Raw genomic sequence first — 15,851 nt, forward strand, 5'->3', positions numbered from 1 at the left:
ATGGGCAGAAGCCAATGCCCAGGAAGCTCCACCTGAACATGAGGAAGAACTTTCCTCAGCAGTGATTGAGCACTGGGCAGATTGTCCAGAGAGGGTGTGGAGTGTCCTTCACTGGATATATTCCAGAACCATCTGGACACAATCCTGTGCTGTGTGCTGTGGGATCCTACTGGAGCAGGGGGTTGGACCTGGTGACCCACTGTGGTCCTTTCCAGCCTGACCATTCTGTGATTCTGTGATTGTGTGACCTCGCTGAAATGCAGGTCTTTGGTGTGAAGAATAATGAATGGAGAAAGTAACTCAGTGACAACATCTCTTCCTCTCCATTCCTGGACTATAATGGCTCACAAATCAGTGGGTAGGAGTCCCAGGGCCAGAACTGCCTCGTCCTCATGAAGATGGGATGCACAAGGCGATATTGGATGATGCTTCTACTCCCCATTTCCTCAGAGAAAGCCTCCGGGAGCTCTTTAGGAAGCTGTCGCTGCCTGGAGCGTGGGGACAATTCTGGCTGCCCTCCTCATTCTATCCCAGCGAGCGACCTTCGGTGCCCCATTCCTCGGGACAAGCGTCTGCCGCGCATTTGGGCAGAGCGACAGCCACGGCCCCAGTGGCTTGGGGACACGCTGCCCACCTTCCGCGGTGCCCCGAGGGGTGCCCCGATCCCTCCGCTCCCCCATCCCGGCTGGGGGCGGGCCGGGCCGGGGGCGGCCCCGGCTCCATCGCGGCCCGCCCGCCTCCCGCAGCCAGTCGGGGCGGAGAGGCGGCACTGGAGGCTCCTTGCGCCGGCAGCCGGGCGGGCAGCGGCGCACATGGCATGTCTGATGGCGGCTTTCTCCCTGGGCAGCGCTTTGGTAAGGCGAGCCCTGCCTTCCCTCTGCCAGCGCCGGCCGGGGGGCGAGGTGCGGGGCTGGGGGACGGAGATGGAGCCGGGGCTCGGCGGGGAGCTCCTGAGGGAAAAGCAGGGTCGGAGGGTGCGCTCAGGGCTGCAGGGTGCAGGATGGGCGCTGAGGGATGCGCAGGGTGAGGGATGTGCGGGATGAAGGATGCGGGATGAGGGATGCGGGATGAAGGATGCGGGGTGCAGGATGCGGGATGAAGTATGTGGGGTGCAGGATAGGGGGTGAGGGATGCGGGATGCAGGATGCGGGGTGAGGGATGCGGGATGAAGGATGCGAGTGTGCGAGCGGCTGGCGGCGCACGGCGGGACTTGACCGCTGGTTACCTCAGTCTGTAGCTAAGGCGGGGGGATTATCGCCGAGCATGCTCGCTGCGCCGCTGCGCCCCGCCGGCTTCCCGGCGGATTTGCGGAGGGACCGTAACCTTTGCATAACACCCGGGGCCGGCGCGGGACGCAGCGGGCACAGCCCGCGGGACCGCGCTGCCCCTGCCACCGGCCGCGCTCCGGGAGCGGCCCGGCTCCTCAGCGGCTCCACCAAACTCCATGGGATATAGCCCAAAGTGCCCCAAAGCCGCGGAGAGGTGAGCGCGGTGCTGCGGAGCCGCCGGGGCTGCGAGCGCAGGGCTCGGGATGCGGGGCTGGGGCATCGCTGGGGGTGGCAGCGCCGAGGAGAGGGTGCTGCAGGTGTTGGGGCGTGCAGAGGGGGCTCAGGTGTGTCTGTGCCTCTGTGCCTGTCGTAGCCACGGGATTGCCCAGCTTTTTACAAGCGATCCCAATACCAGGAGGCGTTTAGATCATCCCGGTTGCTCGGTGGATCCTCACCCATAGCGGGTGGTCCCTGGAGGGGGAAGGTGTGAGAAGAGGCAGCTCGGTCCACACAGTGACTGAAATTGTTTAATGTCCCAGTGACAAAAATCTTTGGCTTCATACTCTTGGATGATTGAGTAGTCAGAGGCAAATCTTGTCCAAAGGATGTTTCTTTTGGAATCGATCTAAACTGGAGAAGCTCTGACTGTCACCTAGATAATCAAGGTGACCTGCTCATTCAGAGTTCATTTTCAGACATTCCCTGAGATTCTGTGAAAGTGCCCAGTGGTTCCTCAGAACAAAAGAGATTATGAGTGCCAGAGTGAGCCTTGAAAACATTCAGGGAAGAATATTGTTAACTCGCCTTCTCTTAGTTTCTAGGGAAGTTCCCCAGCTTTGATTGTTGAGCTCTAAGATGTTTCACATTACTCTTGTTATGTTCAAATTACATACAATGGCAGTGAACTATTTAAGAATTTGACAGTAAGTGTTAGTGGATACCTGACCTCTAAGTAAGGTGAGAGCACGATTAAAATCTCTTTCTGGAGAAAATGTGGTGAGCAGAGCTGATTATTTTCTTCCAGAACTTGGGGCTTGTGTGTGAAGAATGTGAAGATGCCAGCTATGGAGTGGTTAAGCAGGAGTACTTTTTTTTCATCAGTGATTATTTAGGACTGGAGGTTTTTAAAATGTTTTTGTCAGCATTCATGACAAGTGACTGATCTGAGCTGGGCTGCTCTTACAGCAAAGATGGGAATACCGGGAACCATGAGAGGGAAATGGAAGTAGCACAGGCAGGAGGAGGCAGTGTCACTTTTTAGCTGAATTACACAAATATAGGGAAACAGTGGCAAGATCTGCAGCTCTGTGTGTGTTCATGGACTGAAAAGTAGTGCAGCACATCTGCTTTACAGGGGATAACTTTGTATTATGGGTCAGCATGGAAGGCCTGGCACATCAGCCATCTACAGGAGTCATTTCCAATACAAATCTGCATCAAAAATACTAAATTTCCTAATAGGCAACTGTGCAGATGTTTGGCTCTGCTTGTGACATCCACCAAACAACAGATGACAGTGAACAGCCTTTAAACAGAACTGTTCAAAATTCTGTTTAGCTGAAGAAAATTCATGGCTGTTTTTCTCTTGAGCTTACACACATCCTGCTCATATTAGTGCAAGGCACCTGTGGTGGTAAAAGGAATCCGAAAAAATCCAAATTATGTAGGTATAATAAAAAAAAAGAGAGAAAGATGGGTGGAAGGCCATTGTCATGGCCAGGAGGGGAGGGGAAGGAGGTTTAGTCCAAAAAGTGCCAAGTGGAATTGCACAGAGTGCTGTGATAGGCAAGAGGAATGGCTGTGAGCACAGGACATTGACCTTACAGTGTCAGTGGTGCAAGAACTGGAGCAGAGTTTGTGTGCTCATGTAGCTGATAAGATTTCCATTAGTTATCACTATCAAGCATGGAAAGCAGTCAAGGATTTTGGGTGCAAAGCATTGTGCTTTCCTAGAAGACCTCCAGAAAAACCTTGTACTGTCAGCCCAGGTTGCAAAGTCTCCAGAACTATCAGTGCAGGAGAAAATAAAGCATGAAATAGTACATATGAAAATTCTCAGAAATGTAATTTCACCTTGACAGAAGCATAGGCTGATCCAGAGGAGCAAGAGCTCTTTGGCATTTTGAGTGGCTGTCTTTTGAAATATCTGCACAAATAATTGTTCAGCCAGATCCCTTCCCCCTTCAGCTCTGTCCCAAGTCCTGGAATCAGAGTAACTAGAACCAAATTCCTTGAGTGCATGAGAAACCAAATACAATGGGGACTGAACTTATAAATGTATTAATCTGGTGCAAGATCTGAAAGAAAAACTAGTGCTAAAGGAACTGTATGTGCTGCAAGAGCTCTTTTACCTCTTCTGTCAAGGCTCAGGCAAAAGAACCAACAAAAGCTTGATTTATTTTACTCCTCTTTCACCTTTCAGTGCAGTACAGCTGGATTTTTGTGCTATTTAAAGCACAATTCTGGCGCAGAAGGTTTTGAAACGTGTTCCCAAACAAAAGTCTATGAACTTTCTCCATTTCCGTGCAGGGTGGCAGCAGCTCTGGTTGCACCATGGCCGAGCCCAAGTCTGTGTGTGTTTCTGTGGACGAGGTGGTCTCCAACGGCACCGACACCCAGGACATCCACCTCATCAATGGACACTTAAAAAAAGTGGACAATGCTCTGACAGAAGCTCACAGGTTCTCCTACCTGCCCCGCAGGCCAGCTGTGAACATTGAGTTCAAAGAACTGTCCTACTCCATCCAGGAAGGGCCATGGTGGAGAAAGAAAGGTGAGGAAAACGAGGTTCCATCCACAGTTCATACATCTGCTCATTTCTGCCTCCCAGTTCTTGAGGATCTGAAGTAAATATAGTGTTGCTGTGCTGCCAAATATCTGTCCTGTGATCCTGCCTTGTCTACAATTTATTGTTGAGGGTGGGTAGAGCACGCAGGAGTTTAAAATGGGGGTGGGAGAAGTGAGGAGGCTTTGTTATTTTACTCCTGCAATTGGCTGTTTTGTGAGATGGTTGTTTTTTTCAGTACTCTTTCAGAACAGTGAGTATCTCAGAATTCCAGAAGGCTTTAGACACCAGGATAAAAACTGTTTTCCTTAAAGGATGTGTTTGGAAAGAAATGCTGTGAGCTCTGGGTTTCTCTACAGCTTAGATGGGTCTCTCAAAACTTGCAATTTCTGTGAAATCACTGGGACTGAATCCTGAGGTTCAGTCAAGGACCAGGATGCTCTTTAGTTTGCTGATACACACTGCAAAGAGTTCACTGCAAAATGATAAATGTTGGGCACTTGTCAAACAAGAGAAGTTTGGAGTAAGAAGAGATTATTCAGCTCTCTTCTCTATAGGTTCTTGGTTGATTCCAGTTCTGAAAGGTGATTCTGTCCTTTCTCCTCTGCTTGGCATCAATTCCTTTCATGCCTTCACTGGCTTTGTGTAACCATGTGTTTCCTAGAGAGTTTTTAGGTTTTTGGGGGTTTTTTTTGGTGTGTGTGGCTGCTCCTCTCTGAAAGGAAAACTAGGTCATGCAGTAAATTCCTGCCAGCAAAAAGAAGTATGCCCAAGAGAAAACTATTGAAATCTCCAAGAGAATTTTGTACACTAAATGCCATAGTTGCCCTTCCCTGAGGAACTCTCTCCCAGCAGTGTAAATTGGCATGGTTGTGTGCTTCAGTTCTTTTTAGAGATAAGGCCCTGCCAGTGCAGCCCTCACCTGAGCCATGTTTGGTACCTGCACTGGCCCTGAAACTACAAATCCACTGGCTTAAAGGTCCCACTCGAAATTGTTTCACCAAGCACTTGGCTGCTGTCTGTGAATTGTATCATTATCACAACACCAAGGCTTCAATAGTCTAAAAATGTGTGGAATGAAAAGCTCTGGAGCTGTTGCCATGAAAGTGCTACTGTATGCGGACAGGCTGTGCATACAATTATTCATTTGTTGAAAGATCTGCAGATTTCATGCTTTAATGGGTTTTTCAACATCAAAACTGTATGTAGACCCACTGGCCTTCTTTTAATTACTTGCTAAAATTGCATGGAGCCACATTGTCCATAGGAGAACAGCTTGGTTTGGCAGCAACTTTGGTACATTCAAAATTATTCTTTATCTTATCAGAATGAACACAAAACACTGAAGGTTTTTTTGTCCTCCAAGAAATGGAGCTAAGCCAAAATGTCTCATTTAAGATTAAAAAGCTTGGGATTTCTAACTGAATCTCTTTCTCACTGGCCAGGATTGATTGAGGGATTCTATACCCAAAACCCCTGTTCAGATTTTCTGACATGCCTGGGTGACTTGGCTTGAAGAAAAGAATGTCCTGGCAAAACACCCTGCTGCTGGAAATGACCTGTGGAGGTTGTCTTGCTTAGACAGAAATCTGGGCCAGGTGACCTCCAAAGGTCTCTTCCTTCAGTGTTTCAGTGAGTTGCTGGTCAGGTTATAAAAACCTTCTAGAACCAAACTTTCCTCCCAGACATGTTCCCTCCTCCAGGGGCTGGCTCAATACATTGGTTTTAAGAGGAAAGATTTTCCATTAGAGAAATAGAAAACCAAATTGCCTAAATAGTCCCCAGTGAAGGTAGGAACCAAACAGTTCAGATTCTCTCAATTGTTTTAGTGGTTCTGCAAGCAGAAGATTTTTTGTGTGTAATTTGGGATATATCTGTTCAAACCTGGTGGATTAAATACGAAACTATTCTGAATACCTTAGACTGGTTCCTGTTCCAGTGGGAAACTGGGACTTTGCAGTGCCCAAGAGAAGGACAATATTGTACCTCCAAACACTGGTGGTTGCTGCAGTTCAGCATTCCTTGTGGATTCCCCGTGCTAAATGTCTCTCCCATTGCTGTAATGCGAAATATTTGAATTCACTTTTTTTTTTTTTATGAGAAGAGTAGCAGAAAAAATGCTGGGAAAAAAAAAAGAAAGGAGATGTCTCTCAGTTCACATTGTTCTTGGGTGCTGGTTGTGGTAAGAAGAGATAAGGAATGCTGTTTCAAAAATGTCTTTTAATTAATGGTGTTTCTATTCTTAAATGGAGCTTGAAAAAGAAAATCTGCTATTTCTACATCATTCTCTATGACTGTAATGAATTAGTTAAAACCTTTCAAGAGTGTTGGATCACAAAGGCAGAAGTGCAGTTTCCTTGCAAAGACAATTTGTGCCAGCATGTTGGACAGGAATTCAGCTGAAGAGCAATTCCCTTCAGTAAAAATGGCATTGCAAAGTAATGTTAAGGTTAGGCTCTAAATGAGCAGAAGGAGGAATAATTAGCAGTGCTACCATTGTGTTCTGTGCTTAGCTTGATTGTTCAGACAATGCAACTCATGGTATGTCATGTCTTTTACTTTTCACTAAAAGCCCAAAGAAAGGTGAATTTGCATTGCTTGTCAACAACAAAGAAGCTAAAGAAGCCATGGTAGACTTCAAATTGGAATTTTTCATTTATTTTTGTCTCAGCCTTAAACTGCTTAATTAAACTATTAAATATCATTTTCTCTTTAAAAATAGGGAGGGGCATTTTGATTCTAAGGTTTATATGATAAATGCTGCTCTCCTTCTGAGGTTTTATCAGACTCCCGGCAGAGATTGGTGTGACTCTGGAGCTGGTTAATTCCTGCTGTAATTTCCCCTGAGGTCAGTGGGATTAACAGGGAAGGAATATGGCAGGTCAGTCCTTGATCAAAGCTGCTCCATCTGACCCATTCCATTCAGCAGGAGCTGTTGCCAGTATGGGAATTTGGGAGAAGGTAAAGAGGTATAAAATTTCAGAAGGTCTCAGCTGACTTTGGCATTTTCCCCATAAAACTTTCAGGGAATTGTCAACAGGTAGAAACAGTGTTCCTTCAGGTTTGAAGGAAAGGGATTTTTGAGTGACTTGTGGGGTTAAGGATCTTCCAGAACTGAAAATGTGTCTTAGCCTTTGCATCCAGGCTATGTTCAAGCACGTCCTGGGGGTTTCCTGTGGGTCAGTGAAGTTCATGATTTCAGAAAGCCCCAGGGCTTCTGGAGGAACTGCTGTGAGGTTAGGATGGACTGGCAAAGCCAGAAAAAGGGAACTTCAGCACATTTGGTAGAAATAATGGGCTGCTTAGTCAGGATACTTCTGCTTTCTTTTAGGATGAGGGACCCAGCTGGCTTGGAGGGGAAAAGAAAGAGCCCTGTGTTAGATCCAGTGTGGATCCTTAAATGTGAAAAGCGAGATCTGCAGAGCTTTGGAACAAAACATGGCCAAAGTTTCACTGTCTTGTCACAAAGCCAATTATCTAAGGGCTGAGAAAGAGATGGAAGTGAGTCCTGGTTTCTGAGCTGTATATTTAAACTGCTCTTTGAAATATAAATGGGAACACAGAGATTGGTTTTACCAGTTCATAGAAAAATTACAGACATGTAGGTTTTCATACTAGGACTCCTGAAAACTGTTTGCAAGAGGATTTGGTAGAAAAGTCAGTGCCTCGGGTTTCTGTCATTTTTGTTAAAAGCACCATGAAATAATCTGAATTGTGGTTTGGGGATGAATTATGTATAGTCCCCTATACAAAGGGGGCATGAAAAGTACTTTGGAGCTTTCTGTCTGGGTCAAAGTCATTCAGCTTTACTTGGAAAAGATAAATACATTCTATATAGCCACGAAAGGACATTTGCTCTATTGTTTCTAGGTGGGTTTGCTATAATACAGTATGGAGATGGAAATATTCTGCCTATATAATTGAGTGCATCCAGCAAGAAAATAGTAATAAATTTGCTTGCAAAACACCACAACAACAACTCAGGGATTGCTTTTCTTTTTTTTTTCTTTTTTTTTTTTCCTCCCTCCCCTCTCACACTTCTCAGTATTCATGGTTAATTAGGCAACGTTTTAGTTGGAAGTTTCTCCGTTGTTATTTTTAGGGCTGTAATGAGTCACTTGCGCTGCGTTGAGCTCTGCTGGGATTTGGTCTGGAGTAACCTCGCAGGGGCAGGCTCCGGCCGGGCACCGTGCAAACCGGGGGTTTTCACTGCAGAAATCCATGCTCGGCAGAAAACGCCCCATTTCTTGTTATTTTGGGTTTGTTCTGATGGCTCCAACCCCGTGGAAGCAAAGCAGAGCGGTGCTGGTGCTGTCTTTGCTGTCCGGGTTGTTATTGCGCAGCTTTGGGCGGCAGGAGGGGAATGGAGCGCTCGGATGGCTCCGAAGTGTCCGGGGGGGAACACGGAGCCCTGGGCAGGTGTTTGGTATTCATGGAAGGCCAGGAGTGGCCGTCACAGCCCGAGATAGTGCCATCGGAACAGCGCGATCCCAGCGCCGCGTGTAATGCTAATGCCGTTCTCTGCATAAGATGGAAACTTCACCGCTGTCAAACCATCAGCGGAGATTTAAACAGCCTGGGCTTTGCCGATTTGCTTCGGTGCTGTCTTAGGAATTAGCTCTGCAACACACGCTCGGACAGACCCCTTTATTTTTATTTAGCTGTGCGCTTTATTTAATTAATTTTTTCGCAGCATCCTCTGTATGACTTCACTGCAAACATCCCCCACTCCCCTCTCCCATCCCCTCTGGAGATGCCCAAACGGAGCGCAGGGGAGGCGGGGGGCGGCAGGGGGGATTTGGCCGGGATGAAGCGCTAATCCGTGCTGGGGAGCGGGCACGGCCCGGCTGGGGCTGGGGCAGGTGCGGTGCCGGAGGTGCCGCATGCCCGCCCGGCCGGCGCGGTTACTGCCGGGCAATGCACTGCAGTAACCCGGGCGCTGCCGCTGTTGCTAAGATGGGAAAGGAGGGAGGGAGGGAGAGATGCAGAACGGGAGCGAGCGAAAACCCACTTTCCGAGAGAAATATTTCTCTTTTTTCTTTCTGTTTTTTCTTTCTTTTTTTTTTTTTCTTTCTTTTTTTCCCCCCATTTCTTTCTTTTTTTCTTTCTTTTTTCCTTTCTTCTTTCTCTTTCTTTCTTTCTTTCTTTCTTTCTTTCTTTCTTTCTTTCTCTCTCTCTCTCTCTCTCTCTCTCTCTCTCTGTCTCTCTCTTTCTTGCTCTTTCTCTTTTTTCTCTTTCTCTTTCCTCCTCCCTTTGTCTCTCCCTTTCTTTCTGTTTCCTTCCTTCTTCTTTCCTTCTTTCTCCCTTTCTTTTCCTTTTCCCTCTTTCTCTCTCTCTCTTTCTCTCTTTCTCTTTCTTTCCTCCTCTCTTTTTCTTTCTTTCCTCCTCTCTTTCTCCCTTTCTCTCTCTTTCCCTCTTTCCTTCTTTCTTCCTTCCTCCCTTTCTCCATTTCTTTCTCTCCCTTTCTCCATTTCTTTCTCTCCCTTTCTCTCCCTTCCTTCCTTCCTTCCTTCCTTCCTTCCTTCCTTCCTTCCTTCCTTCCTTCCTTCCTTCCTTCCGCCACTTCCGCCACTTCCGCCACTTCCGCCACTTCCTTCCGCCACTTCCTTCCGCCACTTCCTTCCGCCACTTCCTTCCGCCACTTCCTTCCGCCACTTCCTTCCGCCACTTCCTTCCTTCCTTCCTTCCTTCCTTCCTTCCTTCCTTCCTTCCTTCCTTCCTTCCTTCCTTCCGCCACTTCCTTCCGCCACTTCCTTCCGCCACTTCCTTCCGCCACTTCCTTCCTTCCGCCACTTCCTTCCTTCCGCCACTTCCTTCCTTCCTTCCTTCCTTCCTTCCGCCACTTCCTTCCTTCCGCCACTTCCTTCCTTCCGCCACTTCCTTCCTTCCGCCACTTCCTTCCTTCCGCCACTTCCTTCCTTCCTTCCTTCCTTCCTTCCTTCCTTCCTTCCTTCCTTCCTTCCTTCCTTCCTTCCTTCCTTCCTTCCTTCCTTCCTTCCTTCCTTCCTTCCTTCCTTCCTTCCTTCCTTCCTTCCTTCCTTCCTTCCTTCCTTCCTTCCTTCCTTCCTTCCTTCCTTCCTTCCTTCCTTCCTTCCCCCCTTCCCCCCTTCCCCCCTTCCCCCCTTCCCCCCTTCCCCCCTTCCTTCCCCCCTTCCTTCCCCCCTTCCTTCCTTCCCCCCTTCCTTCCTTCCTTCCCCCCTTCCTTCCCCCCTTCCCCCCTTCCTCTCCTCTCCTCTCCTCTCCTCTCCTCTCCTCTCCTCTCCTCTCCTCTCCTCTCCTCTCCTCTCCTCTCCTCTCCTCTCCTCTCCTCTCCTCTCCTCTCCTCTCCTCTCCTCTCCTCTCCTCTCCTCTCCTCTCCTCTCCTCTCCTCTCCTCTCCTCTCCTCTCCTCTCCTCTCCTCTCCTCTCCTCTCCTCTCCTCTCCTCTCCTCTCCTCTCCTCTCCTCTCCTCTCCTCTCCTCTCCTCTCCTCGAAATTTCCTTTCCTTCTTTGTTTTCCTTCTTTTCCCCCTCTCCTCTCTCTGCCAGGTGGATTGTATTGTACTCCACCATTTTTTGCCTGCTTTGTCTGACAGTTGTTTTCATCTCTTGTGCAAATTCAGATCCATATGTTAGGAAGAATAAACAAGTTAGGCCGGTTGAAACCACCTGCAATACTGGTAAAAGGCTGTTTTCAGGCAAATATTGTGTAGATTCCTTTTCAGTGGCTTGAAGTGTTGGCAAAATTAATTAAAATGAGGCATGATTTTTAGCAGAGGGTTTCTAAGCACATGTTTTAACCTTGATAAAATCTGTGTAGTTTTTCTTTTAACACTTAAGCTGTGTCAAGATGGTAAAAATACATTGAGTAGTTGCTGTTACTGGAGTAGTTCACAGTGTTTTATTAAGTGATAAATAACTCTTCCCAGTGTCCTCTTGCATGTGTTCTGTAAAATAGAGGTTATTGGGAACAAATCTTGGTCAGCCCCTTTGCCTGAGCCTTCTGCTGTTTCCCAGCTGAGTATGCCCTTACTTCAGCATTACTTGTTTTCCTTTCAGCAGAATCCATTGTTTTTGTGGGTTTGTTTTTGTTGGGGTTTGAGGGTTTTTTTGTTTGTTTGGAGGTTTTTTAGACCTGGAGCTTTTATAGAAATGTGCCTTGAGTTTGACTCAGGGCTTTTTGGTCTCTGAGCCTTAAAGCAGAACATCTTCATTCTCTTTGCTGTATTGTTTGTTAAACCTAAACATCCCAATGACCTCACTATTTTTCATTCTAGCTAATGTTTTGATAGAATAAACTTTATTAACTGCTGCTGTGAAAACTTGTGACTGAGGAAGGAGGTTTTAGAGAGTTACCAGTTAAATCATTCTGGAATTCCTGTGCCAGGAGGTGGTCACAGTGAGCTGTTGGGAGTCTGAGCTCTGATCTTTGCTGTTTCCATCTCTCACAAAAAGTGTTGGGGGCTGGCTGTAGCTCACCCTGACACCCTTCACTACAACTTCCTGTATGCTGAGTGGGGTTTGATGGAATGATTTATCCTCTGCCCATAGGTGGCCATGCCCTGCTCGAGGTGTTGAGGAGTTAGAGGCAACAAGCAGCAGCATCTGGGTGTACTTTTGTCACATTTCAAAGCAGGCTTTGGTTTCTGTAGTCTGCAGATCCATCTGAAGGCTGAGGGAAGATCAAGCAAGAGGCATTTTGCAATTGGAAACCTCAGACATCACATGGTTCATCAGGGTTTTCCACAACCTCACTGAAAGGAAAGAGAAATCACAAGAGCAGACAAAAGCAGAAGCTAACTTGAGTAAAAATGCTGTTAAAGTTGATTTTTTGTTGTGCACTTTCTTTCATGCCATTTTGGAAAGTGTCTCTGGAAGTTCTTGGGGTCTGAGCTTACCAGCTCTTTATGGCAGATTTTTGTTCTATGGGGATTTAATATCTCAGAGTTCAGCTCTGTATCCTCTGAGAAATTATTATTATTTTCCCCTCACGCTTCTCTGTAGCATTTTTCTTGTAGGTAAACTGTGGAGACAGTCAGAACATGACACTCAGAATGTGGCAGGCCCTCACTCAGCTGCTTTATAATTCACATCTGTACCCTTTGAGCTTTGGAGGGATAACTTTGTCTTCTATTAGAAAACAGTGCTTGGTGTTATTATTAAAATAACAAGTCAAGACTTACAAGAAACAACATGCAAGGAGATCCCAGCAAAATTTACATGGTTAGCATGTGGGAATGAACTGATTTGGATTTATAATTAAAGCATTGCAAACTGAAAGGTGGGTGTTCATTCTCAAAATGAAAGCCCTTGAGGCAAAACCTAAATCAGCCAGTGATGCTTTAACCCCAGAGCCTCTGTGACTTGCATCTGGAGAGGTGCAGAAGGACATGTATCTTACATAAGGCTGAGTTTTTGTCAAAAATAAGTTGGGAGTTTGGTTCACTGTGCCCAGGGTCCCTTCCTTTGCTGCAGGCATCTGAGAGAACTGGCCACCTACCTTCTTGTGGGATTCATTTATTTAAGAGCTTTAATAAAATACCTTGTTGAAAAATGACATCCATGTCAGATGACAAAATGCCCCTTTTTTTAAGGTATTCCTTCTAAAGGAAATCCCATGAAATGAATATAGCCAAATCTTGTATCAGAAACTTCTGCCCAGGACCTTTTATCTCTTATCAAAAGCCTTGGGACAGCAAGAGGCTGAGGTGTTGGTGGTTCAGATTGCCTGCCCACTGTGCCAGCTTTGGACCCAGCAATTTTTGGTTAACACCACTGGTACAGAAGGACAACAAATCCACAAGCTCTTACTTACCATGTGGAAAATTCAGTTTTCTACTGTGAAAATAATTTACATTCAGAACTTTAGTCCCTAAGACTGGCAAAGTGTTCCTTATCAAGCCCAGGACCAAGCTTAAACAGACTTCTTCTTGATATCAAAGTCTATGAACAATCTTTAACAGACATCTTCTTCTTGATATCAAAGTCTGTTAGGAAATGGAAAAACTGAGGATCCCCAAACTGTCCAGATGCACTCACTTTTTCACCAACTTCACCAGAGGAATGCATAATACGCCATGTATGGAATAATTATTGCCCTTTTTCAACCAGTTCTTTAAGCTGTTCATCCCCAGGTGTGATGGAGGAGGGTGACAGCACAGACAGAGAAGGCCAAACAGTTCTGGTTGTTTTCAGTAACTCTGAAGCTCAGTAACTTCCTAAAGTAACTGCAAGGAGGCTTGCTGAAATGTCCCATTAATGATTATTTTGAAAGCAGCTCCCTTGTGAATTCTGTGCTTTGGTGCAGATGTTTGAGTTTCATTTGGCCTGTGGAAGCTTTGTCGCTTGGGAAAGATTTCAGAGGGAATATTTGATCTGAATGTGAGGGGTGGCATAAAATACAGCAGGACCAGTACTGTGTGAGTGTCTCTGGAAGGAGGACAGAGCAAAGACAGACAAAGTTCTGTCTGGGAAATGGAAATGTGTGGTGGAGGTGTGTGCTGCAATGTGGCTCGAGTCACCCTGCAGGTCCTCACTGCACCTTCCTGTCACTGCTGGGCTTCTGTTCCCATTCACAGCTCATTTGGGCTCTGCTGATTTGTGGGGGGAACAGATGCACTCTGCAGACTTAATTTTCTTCAGGAGGTACAGGGATAAATCCATCCAGATTCTTACCAGGCAGAGCTACATGGAATTACATAATAGCCGTAGAGATAACCGCTTGTTTGTTCAGGTTGTTTTTTTTTTGGTTATGTATCTGTTCCAAATAAAAATAAATGGCAGAGACCTTGGCTTTACAAGCTAATTTACCATCCGCCTCTCATCTAGTATGTACAGCCTTCATCTTTTGTGTAAGAATCATATTTCTTCCGGCCTCACATGTTTAGAGTAATGACAAATGTTGTTTATAATTGCAGAGCATCTGCTACAAAAGAGAGGAGAAGATTGAATATGCAGTGGTCAGGTTCCTGGGTAAATGAGAATGGACCTGTGGCTCTGTATCCTGCTGAGCTTTAGAGGGTAGGCTTTTATGCCAGCCAGAAGAAAGAAGTTTCAAATGTAGCCATGCACCTGCTTAATATGAAATTTAAAGGAAAAACCCATCACAAACTGAAGCTTTTAATACTCTTGTTAAGTAATGGAGCTAAATTCTGCCCTGTTGCATCTGTTTTGTGCTTTTGAAGCAGTCAAGTGGATGGGGCTGCGCCAGCAGAGCCTGGCCAGTATAATTTTTTTTTAGTCATGATGCAGTTATTACCTCAAGTGCTTTGAAAATTAAGCACTCTAATAACACCAGCAGGGCAGGGCTGGAATGGGTAAATGAGCACCCAATTAAAAGAAAGGGGATTGGGGCTAAATATTTGCTATTAGAGGAAGAGCATTTTCTTTTTCTGGGTCAAAAAGCCACAAACTGCAGCCAGCTTATTGCATATGAATATCAAGGGCTGATGTCTAAAATGCTGTTTGAGGCTTATAAAGCTGAAGCCTGGCTGGGATGGAGTTCCCTTTCCTTCTCCACTTGCAGAGGTGAAGCTCTCATGCTGCCACCAGAGAAATGTGAGCCAGAAAGCCAAGGACAGGGCAGGGGGCACATCTGTGCACACCTGGCAGTGAAAAGTTACTCCCATGGGTTTTCATTGTGACCCTGTCTTGCAGAATTTTTTGAAGAAGAATTTTCCCCAGAGGAACAAATTGACAGTAGATAAATACAGAGATGACTGATGGGAGAGTTTTTGGACAGTGAGTTGGGTCAGTCTGTCTTGTAAGTAGAACTGCTGAGTTCTTCTCAAGGAATGTCCAATGATAATGACAGTAATTAGAAAGTAATAAAAATGAGACTGTTAGGAGCAGCTGGAGCTGGTGGGGTTTTGAATGAGGGGATTCCTCCTGCCCTGGTGTGTGGCAGCCTTGGTTTGCAATTGCAAGTCCAGCTGGTGGTGAGGCAGGGCATCCATGCAGCTGGATGGAGCAGCAGGAGGAGGACAGAGGCTTCTCCAGCACCCTCCTAAACACAGATCACACCTGGGCAAAGCTGAGCAGCCCCAGGGCCTCCCTGGCATCCCTCCTCTCTGGCTGGCTGTGCTTGCACACAAACACACACAGAAGATCTCTCCACCAGTGGGTTTTGGTCATGGTGTCCATCCCATCAGTCTTTCAGCTGCTGGCACCTGGACCTCCAGTAACCCCTCAGATCTGCAACCTCTTGCTCCAGCAGCTGGTGTGGAAAAATTTCTGCTTCTGACCACTGGGTCCATGGTGGTGTCTCCTGTTCATGAGCTCACAGAGGTGAGGGCATTCCTATCATAGAGATTTTTGCCCTTGATGAAGGGGAGGAAGAATGAGGAGAACTCCATCCTACCAGAAGACTAATTAATTATTTTATTATACTATATTATTCTATATGATATTACACTATATTAGATTACATCTAAACTGAATCTGCCAAGCACTCAACTGCCCAGAATCTTGTGACTGTCAGCCCCACACACACCTGGATTCAATTGGTCAGTGAATCAAAACACACCAGAATCCAGTTATCAGTTCCCTTCAGGTAAACAGTCTTCCATGATGTTCCACTTGTGAACAACACAGGAGCAGTAAATGAAATAAGAATTGTTTTTCCTTTCTCTGAGGTTCAGAGAATGTGAATCCCAGAATATTCTTGGGAAGAATTGTGCCTTGCTTTTCTCTGAGAAGAGAAATGTGGTGACACATTCCCCTGTGAGAAATTTGGGAGCAGTGTTTGGCAGGAGTGCAGGCTGGGCTGCAGGGATGAGGAGCTCTGTCAGACAGGGGTAGCTGCCTCCTGACATGCCTCTGG

The 15,851-nt window shown here is 46.4% G+C and overlaps 1 protein-coding gene across 4 annotated transcripts in view; it reads left to right on the forward strand.

The window, feature by feature from the left end:
* Nucleotides 1-711: 711 nt before the first annotated feature.
* The window catches only part of ABCG1 (ATP binding cassette subfamily G member 1), a 62,317-nt gene continuing 47,177 nt past the window's right edge, over nucleotides 712-15,851 (forward strand). For 3 of the 4 annotated variants that reach the window (XR_012578727.1, XR_012578726.1, XM_074534243.1), the window contains exons 1-2: nucleotides 712-854; nucleotides 3,798-4,041. Coding sequence is in view for 2 of the 4 variants with exons in the window: in XM_074534243.1 (XP_074390344.1) it covers nucleotides 813-854; nucleotides 3,798-4,041 (286 nt within the window). In the remaining 2 variants the exon portion in view is untranslated. Of the gene's footprint in view, nucleotides 855-1,343; nucleotides 1,483-3,797; nucleotides 4,042-15,851 lie in introns of those variants that run through there. The other variant, XM_074534259.1, reaches the window with a different exon arrangement.

This window comes from Zonotrichia albicollis, chromosome 2, assembly GCF_047830755.1.
Source record: "Zonotrichia albicollis isolate bZonAlb1 chromosome 2, bZonAlb1.hap1, whole genome shotgun sequence".
Lineage (NCBI taxonomy): Eukaryota > Metazoa > Chordata > Aves > Passeriformes > Passerellidae > Zonotrichia > Zonotrichia albicollis.